A 12244-nucleotide genomic window follows, 5' to 3' on the forward strand; every position below is an offset into this window, starting at 1 on the left:
CAAGAAATGTAACTTTTGTATCTGATAAGGTCAGCCAAATACTCTCAGGATTTATCCTGTACCACCTTTTGTACATCCTTTTGTCAGTGTCAGACATGTGGATGAGTCACGGCCATTGCTTGACCCTTTTGCTCTCTGTGAAAGCCTGAGAAAATGTTTTTTCTCTCCATGTGACTCTCCCCAGGCACACTATACATTAGACTCTTCTTTGTTGGTTGGGTTTTAATTACATCTTCAGTTTCATTGACTGATGATAGTTTATTTAGAACTTTTATATATTCGTGATTAAGCTTTGGTAATTGATATGTATTTAGCCATTTGTTCATTCTGTATTTTCCATTTTGTAAGAGTGTAGATCATGGGTATTTATGGTTGATTTCTGCAGGATCTGGTAGAATTTCGCTCTTTGCATCCCTAATTGCATGGAGTTTAGTCTCTTCTTTTTTTGATAAAGTTACCAGCCCTTTCTGTAATTTTATTTAAGAGCGCATCTCACTAAGTTACCTAAGCTGGCTTTAAACTTGTGGTCCTCTTGCCTCAGCTCTGGAGTAAATGGGATTATAGTCATGCATCACCACTCGAGGGTTAAAGCCTCATTTCTTTTTCCTTTCTTTTTTTTAAAGACTCATTTCTTAAGTCAGTTCTTTGGTTACATTATTCAATTTAACATAGAAGATTATGCTACTTGGCAGTACTACAGCCCCAGTTTATAAATATGTATTTTTCATCTATTAATGCCTTAATATAGTATGAAATATGTCTAGAATAGAGATGATAGATTGTTTTTATGTGACAGAATATTTATTTCCTTATTTAAAAATTTACTTGAGGGCCAGTGAGATAGCTCAGTGGAGCTGGCCAGAGTCCAGGCATAGTGGTGCCCACATGTAATCCCAGCGCTGGGGAGGCTGAAAGCAGGAGGAGTACTTTGAGTCCGAGCTGCATAGTAAGACCATACAACAACCAAATATATTGTGAAATAATAGAAATAAAAATAAAAATTTACTTGAAAATGTGACAGCATAAAGGTTTTGAATATATTTATAGGAGAGTTGAATTTTTTTCCTGTGAACAACTGAAGTATCTTATTGCCTTGAAAATTAGATAAACCTGAATTATTCTTGTGTTTGCATAGTCTAGCATTAGTGATGTAAAGCTTGGGTTCATCACAACAAATAGCAATTTAGCACAAAAGTTTACATATTATTTTAAAGAGAAATAAGGACAAAGACAAAAGCAAAGCAACATAAAAATAGTATGGTATTTCAAAACAGGAATAGAAAATTAGCAGTTTTATTTATGTCATCAAATTTGTTCCTTATATTACAAGATATAGGCATGCAAGACCGATCAATTAAACATTAACTCTTTCAGTAAGACATTAGAAACAATATGCATTACAGAGAGTGAAAGGTATTCAATAGTGATTGTTGTATTGCACATTGCTGTCTTCAGCGTAGTTCCTCGAATTACAGATACTAGCATATAAAATTGTTCAAATTGAGAATTTTAAATATTTACTGCTACCTTCAAAAAATTGATGGAAATTAGTAGCAGTCATATTACCTTTACTGTGTATATACTTACATGAGTTTTTTCCCCATTTCTTTTTTTCTTTGTATTTTTTCTCTTTTCCCTCATTTCAATTGCTTATTCTTTGTTAGTTAGAGCCATTAGACAAGAAAGAGAAATAAAAGGAATCAGGATTGGAAAGGAGGAAGTTAAACTGTCATTATTTGCAGAAGGCATGATATTCTACATGCATATTTTCAAAGGGGCTAAGATGTTAGTTTTATCAGTATAATTAATAAACATGAGGTAATATAGTTGTGTGTGGTTTTAAAATACACCTAAGTTCTTTTTATTTTTATTTTTTTATTTTATACTAGGAATTGAACTCAGAACCTTGTGCTTGCCAGGCTGGTCCTGTGCCACTGAGCTACATCCCTAGCCTGCTTTTTATTTTCTTAACATTAATAAAATGAATTTATTTTAAAGACTGTGAACAGTACAGAAATGAGTAACCCAGTGAGTCTCTTCTCCCACACCTCTTGTATTCAGTCCTATGCCCTTGAGCAGATGAGTATCTACCCTTCCACCTTTTTTTTAAACATATGCTTAAACCAAGTTACTGTTTGTGGTATTGAGGTTTGAGCCCAGCACCTTTGCACAGAGCTACATCCTCAGCCCTTCTACATGTTCTCATTTTGAGATAAGATTTGCCAGGCTGAGCCTGAACTTGGAGTCCTCCTGTTTCAGGCTCCCAGAGTTATGGGATTACAGGAGTGTTCCATTAAAACCAAGATTATTTAAATCCAACATGCTTCAGAAATTTTCTGTATGTATTTGTCCTTCTGTGTCTGGTTTATTTCCTAAACACAGTGTCATCCAGATCCATCTATGTCATCAACAATGATGAGATTTTGTGCTTTTTGTTACTGAATAGTACTGTTTTTTTGTGTGTGTGTATGAACATATACACACATATATGTATATGTATACATTATTTGTTTATCGGTGTTAACATTTAGGTTGATTTTAAAACTTGGCCTTTCTGAATAGTGCTACAATATACATGGAAGTACGGATACCTTTCTGACATCAAATTGTATTTCCTTTGGATTTGTGTCCAGTAGTGGGATTGCTGGGTCATACAGTAATTAGTTCTTTGAGGAACCCCTATACTATTTTCCACAATGGCTGTACTAATTTATATTTCCACCAATAGTGTATAAGATTTCCCCTGATTGTTGGTAGTCTTGCCAGCATTTGTTGACTTTTTGGCACTGGGCATCCTAAAGAATGATAAATACTACTCATATATGAAATCTAAAAAAGTTGACTTTGCAGAAGAGAACAAAAGAATGATTAACCAGAAATGAGGGAATTTTGAGAAGAAGGTTGGTCAGTGGTTACAAAGTTACACCTACATAGACTACATTCTGGTAGTCTGAGATTTTGTGACTAAAATTTTGTTTGGTAGTACAATGGCTATAGTTAAGAGTAATGAACTGTATATTTCAAAATAGCTACAACGGTCTTTTCAATGCACTCACGAAACGTAATGATAAATGTGTGAGATGATAAACTAGTCATCTTTATTTTATCATTACAGTATAAGTGTAGCGCTGACATCTTACATCCTGTCCCATAAATATGTGCAACTATATATCAATTTTTAAGATTCCTTTCAAAATGCAGTAAGATAAAGGAATTTGAACGATGAATGCTACCTGGAAAACCAAGCTTACTGAAAAAAAAAAAATTGCATTTGATGCTGGGTATGGTGGTGCATGGCTATAATCCCAGCATTCTAGGATACAAGGCAAAAGAATAGCAAGTGCTAGCCCAGCCAATACAATTTAGTGATCTAGCCTAGAGAGACCCTGTCTCAAAGTGTGAAGTGAGTGGATGATGAGTGGTGATGTAGCTCAGAGCAAAGGTCCTGGGTTCATTCCCAAGCACTGCCCCCAGTGCTGTTGACAGTTAATCCTTAATCTATGCACATTATAAATTTCACTCCATGATAGTTTATTTTAAATACATACATAATTTTTTTAAATTACTTTTCAAGGCATAAAATCACTCTTCTCAAAGATAATTCTACATCTCACACTTTGTAACAGTAATAACTACATATCCTCAGGGGTAGTTGCTAGTCTTTTAGAAGCATTATTTTATACAAGTATCATCTAAATTTCAAAAAATTATTATCTTTTTCTCTATCATATTTGCCTTGTAGATATCATATTGTGAATGTTTTTTTGCTTCAAAAATTTCTTCAGACTATTTATAGTATTAATACTGTTAAAGCCAGATAATCTCTAAAGTATATGGTATTTCACATTCCCGTCAATATTTATGAATCATTGAATAGTAAACTAGTGGATGCCATAAAACCACTTCAAAGAAAGCACTGAATTTCTGGTAATTTAAAACATAATAATAGTTTTAAATACTGTTTATTTTAGTAAAATTAAATATTTATCTTTACCAAATTAAATACCTTTTTTGTGGCTAAAGTGTAAGGAACCACTTTAAATGAAAATTTAAAAAAAACTTAAGACAGAATTTACTCATTTTAGCCATAAAATTGAGATTTTATAATTTTTTAAACATGAGCCTTTATTGAAATACCAATCATTAAGACAATACAGATAAAGCAGCTTGATATTTGGAATCAAGGAATCAAGATCTTTTATACCATATTTTAAAAGATTTCATTATGAAGCATTTAAATTTAAGGATCATAGTTCTAGCATCCTATTATATTACATTCTCTGAGCCTGAAATATTAGAATTTAAATTGATATTTTTATAACAGTAAGAATTTTGGAAAAAAAAAAAGAATTTTGTGCAAATTCATCAGTGGGAAAACAGTTACAGAGCAGGCCCCAGCTGTCAAGTTGGATTCACATCCCATCTCTAAAGCTTTGCAACTCTGCAGAAATTACTTAATTTATTCCAATGTAAAATAGTATCTGTTTCCTAGGAATTCATAAGAATCACAAGAAGTAATGTATTATTTAGACTCTGCTAATACTTAGTAAACACTATTAATGTGTCAGCTGATATGTGTGGATATGGATTTGTTTATGACAGATAGTTACAGGCTTTTGGAGAAGCTTAGAAATTATAGCACCTGTTCTTTACCGCATCTCCCGCAAGAATGAAGACCATTCTTAGCAATCAGACCATTGACATTTCAACATCATTCTAAAAGGACACACAATTATTGTGAAGGGCCCCAGAGGACCCCTACAGAGGGATTTCAGTCACATCAGTGTGGAACTCAGTCTTCTTGGAGTTGGCAACTGTCTGCACGATCTGTAGTCACATACAGAACATGATCAAGGGGGTCACACTGGGCCTCCGTCACAAGATGAGGTCTGTGTATGCTCGCTTACCCATCAACGTCATCATTCAGGAGAATGGGCCTCTTGTCGAAATCCAGAATTTCTTGGGTGAAAAATACATTTGCGGAGTTCATATAAGGGCAGGTGTTGCTTGCTCAGTATCTCAAGCCCAGAAAGATGAGCTAATCCTTGAAGGAAATGACATTGAGCTTGTTTCAAATTCGGCTGCTTTTTTTTTTAAATTCAGCTGCTTTGATTCAGCAAGCCACAACAGTCAGAAACAAGGATACTAGAAAATTTTTGGATGGTATCTATGTTTCTGAAAAGGGAACAGTTCAGCAGCCAGATGAATAAGATCCAAGAGTTAATCCAGCCACAGAAACAAGCTTCTGGATTGTAAAGCCAATCTGTGATATTTTAATGAGACAATAAAAGATCTTTACTAAATAGAAAAAAAAAAGAAATTATAGCACCTAAAAATACTCATATTTTTATATATTTTGACCCTCTCCTCAAATGGAGAGGGTCAAAACCAGCATCCACTTGGGCAAGAGGGGATGTTTTTGTGATTTACATGAAAGGGCCCAATAGACTACTGGTGGTCCTGATAGTGCATAATTTCTTCTGGCAGCAACAGAATGAACATTATTTTTTGTTTTGTTTTGTTTAATGTATTTTGTACAGGGTCTCACTACACAGCTCAGACTCATAGTGATCCTCTTGTGTTCAGCCTACCCAGTGCTGAGATTACAGAGGTGTGCCACCACACCCAGACTTGGTGGCTGGCTCAGCTTGTGCCTGAAAGCAGGTCCGGTGTGGCATGGGGTGCCAGGGATTGAACCCCGGTCCCTGTGCTTGCCTAAGCAGGTGCTTAGTCCACTGAGCTATCTTGCTGGCCCTTCAAATGAGCATTGTCATCTTTCTAAAAAATTGACAGTAACTTTTGTATGGGAATGGAGGGAGAAGGGAAGGTTTGAGAAACTGATACTTCAAAAGGTAGTAAGCCACATCACTTTGCCTAGCTTCCTGAATTGACAATCTGTGATACATTCAAAATTTAAAAAGTAATTTTTTGGGTGGTTTTATGTTCCAAATAATTGCAAACTTTGGAACTCTGGTGGTTATTAGCTGATAGAAGCAGCAGCTCATTTGTTTATATTGTAGTCCTAGAAATATTTATAATTACTAGAGTAATACCTATGTAAATGGTTTTAGTAACCAAATGTTGTTTATTGGCACTTTTGTGGTTAATAATAAAGACGTTATCTGGACCTTTTAGTACTGATTATTAACTGTTGGTTGTATTATTAGCAATAAGTCATTTAATATTCTAATATGTGTTTTCCTTTTTGCTTATAGATGAACCAACTAGCCCTAGCATTGACCATGATATTGCACACATCCCTGCCTCTGCTGTCATCTCTGCCTCTGCTACACAAGTCCCTTCATTAGCAACAGTTCTGCCCAGCCTGACCACCTCAGCTCCTGTAATTCGACGTCAGCTCTCTCATGACCAAGGTATGTTCCGAGAGTGGTCATGTAAATTGTGCCTCAGGATTTACATGAGCTGATCTTTTTACCATTAAAAGAGTCTGGAAACCACTTACGAACAGATGGATGTTGGGTTTTAATTACAGAATCTGTGGGACCTCCTAGCCTGGATGCCCAGCCTAGCTCAAAGACAGAAAGATCAAAATCATATGATGAAGGTCTGGATGATTATAGAGAAGATGCAAAATTGTAAGTGATAATTATAAATATTTGTATGTGAATGAGTGTTGAGCATCAGTTTGGCATGTAACTACTGAATTTCAGAGGCTGCCTTATATTTTCTAACTTTATATTAGTAGATAAAAACAAATTGTTACTTGTAACATCCAATTGAATTTTTAAAATCAGTAATACCCAAACATGATACAAATATGTAGGTATTAAATACATCTGCTATCCTAGACATTCAGCACTATTCAAACATAACTGTTGCTCTTTTTGTGTGTTTACTTCTAGACCTGGACCACGTATAAAATCACTTATACATCCATGTATTCATGTCTTAATTATTTTTATGAGCAAAAGATAGTTGGTGCACACAGTGATGGGGAAATCCTTCTGTTTATATACTTTTGCCACATTTTTTACATGGTGGTTTGCACTGAATTGTTGTACTGTAATATATTTAACCAATATTCTATATCTTCTTAGTAGACATTAAGTTTGCTTGAATTATGTATGACCACAAACAATAGTTTACTGCCATATATTGGTACATAGTTCATTTAGCACATTTGTGAATATAATTGAAAACAAGATTATTACATCAAGGAGTGTAATAATCTTAATATTTCTTGTCATTTGCTCTCCATAAAGCAATTTACATTGCCACTCACAATGTCTTAAGATAGTTTTCAAGGATGAGTGTGGTGGGATCCTAGCACTCAATAGGATGAGCAGGAGGATCTCTGCGAGTCTGAGGCCAATGTCAGCTATGGAGTGAGCTCAGGGCCAGCCTGAACTACAAAGTGAGATCCTGTCTCCAAGGAAGTTGTACCCTCAGTGATGCTGTGTGTTACTTTTGTTTTTTTTTCCAAATCTAATTGTATCATATTGTAGTTGTAATTTGAAACCAATGGAACATCATTTACTATACAACAAATTACCCTTTTTTGATTTTGTTTTTGAGACTGAGTCTCACTGCTATAGTTCAGGCTGTTTTTGATCTCTCACTGATTCCCCTTCCTCTGCCTCCAAGTACTAGCATTACAGGTGTGCACCACCACACACAGTAGATGTTTATAGTCTTTTTTGTGAAGTATTTCTTCTTATCTTTTGTCTCTATCCAACTGGTTTTTCTGTTGACTTCTGAATACTCTTTATATGAAGGAAGCTATCACTTTTCTGTGATAAGAATTGCAGGTCTTTTTTCCAATTCAGTGTTTTTATTTTGTTCTTTTTTTGACAATGCAAGAATGTTGTTTTTTCTAAACATTTAGTAGAATTTTAAAAATAGTTTTATGACTTGGATTTTGAATCATATTGAAAAAAATCAATTTCTAAATTATAGCAAATTCTTGCCATGTTTACTTCTTAAATGTGTTTTTTCTTTTATGTTTACAACTGATTCTTCAGCAGTTGATTTCTCCTCTACTCTCCATGGTGACACATGAGGCTCCTCTGACCATTCTACCACCCTACTTCCTATTGTTCCAAACCAGAGATTGCTTTTGATATCTCGAAGAGTGAACTTCAGTACTTACTTAAATTAATGGTGTCTTCTCTTCCTGTACCCACTTTTCACACTTGTATATGGTTCTGACCTCCTTGGTATATGGGCTTGTTTCTGAGAGAAGACAGTGACATTTTTAGTTACCTCTTAAAATTCTAAGTTCTTTAAGTGGATTTTTAGTTTAAAGCCATTTCAAGTGGCAACATTGTCATTTGTCTTCCTGAGGCTGCTCAGCATGTGTTTAGTCGGTAAACTGTTGGGTTGGGACCCCTCATATTGCTGGCTATAAAGACCAGGGCACCTATCACCTACCCGTACAGAGCAGTGGCAGTCTTTTTGTAAGGAACTATTGATGGCAATTACTTAACAATCATAACTAGCCTCATGGAAATCCTTGACAGCCTTACAGTTTTAGTTAGTAATATATGCCCAATATTTAGTCTGAGTAGTTTCTTCTTTGATCTAACAAAAGATAAAATCTCACACTTGAAGTAGAAACAATTTTAATTTGCCATATAGCTAAGAAATTTCTGTCATTGAAAGTTTAAATAGCTCAGCTGATTAAAGCACCTGCAGGCAGGCGCAGGGGCCAGGGATTCAATCCTTGGGCCTGCCATGCGGGCCCCACACCCCGGGCCTGCTGAGACAGGGATTAAGACTGGGTGTGGTGGCACATGCCTGTAATCCTAGCTCTTGGGAGGCTGTAAACAGGAGAATCACTATGAGTCCAATCTAGTAGTGAGACCCAGAACACTTTGTAGACCCTTCCCTAAAATACAGGAAAAAAAAATTTAAGTATTTATAAAATAAGCTGTTTTTAACCTACATTTAAAAGTGAACATTTAACCTAATAACGAAATGCTGGCTCATTAATGAAAGGTTAGTTTTAATATTTAAGTTGTCTCATTCCATTAAGGTATTATTGTGCTAAATACAAATATTTATATATTTTCCCCTCCCACAGATCCTTTAAGCATGTACCTAGCCTGAAGGGAATCAAGGTTAGTATTCAATACTTCAAAAATACCAAGCAAATGATCAGTGTTTCTATTTATCTTACCTTAATTTACTTATGCACACCATGAAAGGGTATTTCTTTTATTCATTTTGTACTAAGTATTTCAGCATCATAACCTTTTATTCTGTAAGTATTAACTGCCTTTGGAAAATTTTTATATAAATGTTTTAATTCCTAAACATATTTGTCACATATGTAGTACTTTACATACCTTGTGATGAATTTTCTTTATCAGTCCAAGGCCAAAAGTCTACCTACCCATCAATTCTTCTGTTTCACTGTACTATTTTTTTCTTCCTGAGACAGGGTCTCACTATGTAGTTCAGGCTGTCTTTGAACTCACTTTGTTGCCCATACTGACCTTGAACTCGAGGTGATCCTCCTGCCTCAGCCTCCTGAGTGCTAGGATTACAAACGTGCATCACCATGTCCACGCCAGGTTCACTGTACATTTTTTTTATCCATAAAATCATTTCAAATCTTCCCTCTGCACTCAGTTTTGAAGCCCCACCTGCCCTCTTTCTGTTATCCTTCCCTTACTCTTTATTGGAAAAACAGGAATGACTAGGAGTTTTCTCATTTACCATCTCCAAAAATACCTGTCAGCTGTATTTTGTGGCTTTGTTATTCTTATCTTAATGCCTTCTACAGTACCGTACTGAAAACTCTGCTCACACTGGCCTCTCTTTGCCTTGATCAATGCTCTTTCCCTCAAACCCCTTTTTCTTCTACAAAGGCCAGTCTTTCCATGGGCTTATTGACCATCTACTCTTATTTTCTTTTTTTGTGGTAAAACTCAGAAAAAATGGTTTAGTTTCCACTGTCTTCACTTCACACATATCAGAACAGCACTCTGTGAACACCATGGTCCAAAGCTAACAGTTACTTTTACTTTTAGCTTGTGTGACCTTATTTGACCTGTCCAGTAAAATTTCTGATCCCTTCCTAAAATATTTCCACATGCTGTCTTCCATATGTATCTGCCTTTCCTTCTCCCTCTGAAGCTCCTTTACTGCCTCCTTTGCTGGCCCTTTGCCTCTGCCTCATATGCAGTGTTGGCATGCCCTGAGTTTGTTCCAGCCCTTCTTCATTGATCCTGGTTTTGTCAGTGATGTTAACAGAAGTCTCCCCTAGTTTGTTTCACTGATCTTGAGCTCTTCCACAGATTGCAGCTGTTAGGAGCTCCTGCTGATTTGACACAGTTCAGGTTTACATGGCCAGCAGAGCTCAGTTTCCCCAAACTAGCTTATGCCTTAGAGCTTCCTGTCTTACTACTTCAGTCTGTTCACCCACCGCTCAACGTTAACCTGTATCTTGTTTCATTCTCCCCGTTCCACATCGTGTGTACTCCAGCATGCCCTGAATATTTGTAGTCTCTCTGTTTTGTGTTACAGTGCTTTAAGTCCTTGCCTCCTGCCTCTCTCCTTGATTGCTCCAGTATCAGGAATTTCATACTTGTATGTTTCACATCCATTCTCCATGAAGCTGTTAGCAGTCTTTGACTATGATTGGATTTTGCTCCCTGATTCATCACTTAAAGGCTTCCTTTACTCTCCCTACCATATCCTAAGCACCCTAAGCCATCTACAGTATGCCGTTTCCCCCTCAGTGAACTCTAGATATTTACATTGCTAATGATGGATGTGCATCCATTAAATGTACATTCTCCCTGAGATGCTCATTGCTCTGGACATCTGAGATTCATAGTGCCTTTCGGAGCCAGCATCTTTTCAGAGATGTCACTTGGCTTTATTTTTCAGAGAGGCTTTTCCTCACCACCAGCAATTTATAGTTGTCACTTGCTCATTCATTATTATATCTCACCATTTTTTATACATTCTCCAAATCACAGGTTCATCATTTTCTTCTCTGTCTTTTAAAGTTGTTTATTTCCTACTAAAATGTGAATCATGAGAGACAAAAGAGCATACTATACTATAGTATTTTTAAAAATTACCAATTTCTCTCAGATAACTATTACAAATGTTGATTTTTCTTGGCCTTCTTTGTAGATCACAGACAGCCAGAAGTCTTCAGAGGACTCCGGGTCCAGAAAAGGTTCTTCCTCTGAGGTTTTCAGTGATGCTGCCAAGGAAGGGTGGCTCCAGTTCCGACCCCTTGTCGCAGAGAAGGGAAAGGTAGTGCATCTTCCAAGCTCTTGTGCACTTTCAAAAGGACACTCTGACAAATTGAACAGTGTGTTCAGAAAGTGGGAAGATATCCAGATTAACAGTGAAGACAATCACTTCTATAAAAAGGCAAAAAGAAAGAAAACTTCACTGATTTAGCTTTTCATATTATGCATACTTGTGGAATGGATTATACTCTGGCAATGTGGAAAAGAAAACTGAGTGTTTAAACAGCCACTTTGGGGCTGGCCAAATAGCTTAGCAGATTAAAGCACCTGCAAGCAAGTTATAGGGGCCAGGTGTTTGATCCCTGGGCCTGCTGTGCTGGCCTCACCGTCAGGGTGCCCTGAGATGGCAATTGAGACTGGGCATGGTGGCATATGCCTGTAATCCCAGCATTTCAGAGGCTGTAAACAGGAGAATCACTACCAGTCTAATCTAGTAGTGAGACCCAGAACACCCTGTAGACTCTTCCCTAAAATACAGAATGAATGAATGAATAAATAAATAAATAATAGCCATTCTGTGGTTGGGGAGATAGCTCAGAGGTATAAACACCTACCTGGCATGCACAAGGTCCCAAGTTCGATCCCTGGACCCACATGCCATGCCAGTCCCAGAATCTCGCATGGTGCCACATGCCTGTTATCCCAGCATTTGTGCAGTTGAAACAGGAGGATCACTATGAGTTCAAGATCAGCCTGGGGGTTACAAAAGTGAACACAAGGGTAGCCCAGACTGCATAGCTAGACCCAGTCTCAAAAAAACAAAAGGCACTCTGTTGCTTTCCTTGGGTCTTTGCATAGCTGTAGGTTATCACAGTTAGGCCATTATGAAATGATAGTTCTCCATATCAAAAATTTTTAAATAGTTACTCATCTCAGTTTGTTCTTTTAAATTGCCTTTATAATTTTTTTTTTTTACAAATACTGTGTCATATAAACAGATACAAAAATACATTAGTATATGTTTTACTAAATGTAGAGCCTTCCAGTACAGTACTTTTTTTAGCATAAAA

General features: G+C 36.5%; 1 protein-coding gene across 7 annotated transcripts in view; it reads left to right on the top strand.

The window, feature by feature from the left end:
* The window catches only part of Arhgap21 (Rho GTPase activating protein 21), a 146986-nt gene that overhangs the window by 117214 nt on the left and 17528 nt on the right, over positions 1-12244 (top strand). For all 7 annotated transcript variants that reach the window (XM_023701954.1, XM_023701956.1, XM_023701957.1 and 4 more), the window contains 4 exons: positions 6216-6374; positions 6494-6596; positions 9044-9080; positions 11110-11235. In XM_023701954.1, coding sequence (XP_023557722.1) covers positions 6216-6374; positions 6494-6596; positions 9044-9080; positions 11110-11235 — 425 coding nt within the window. The remainder of the gene's footprint in view (positions 1-6215; positions 6375-6493; positions 6597-9043; positions 9081-11109; positions 11236-12244) is intronic.

Source organism: Octodon degus, unplaced genomic scaffold (genome assembly GCF_000260255.1).
Source record: "Octodon degus isolate 3935 unplaced genomic scaffold, OctDeg1.0 scaffold00145, whole genome shotgun sequence".
Classification (NCBI taxonomy): Eukaryota; Metazoa; Chordata; class Mammalia; order Rodentia; family Octodontidae; genus Octodon; species Octodon degus.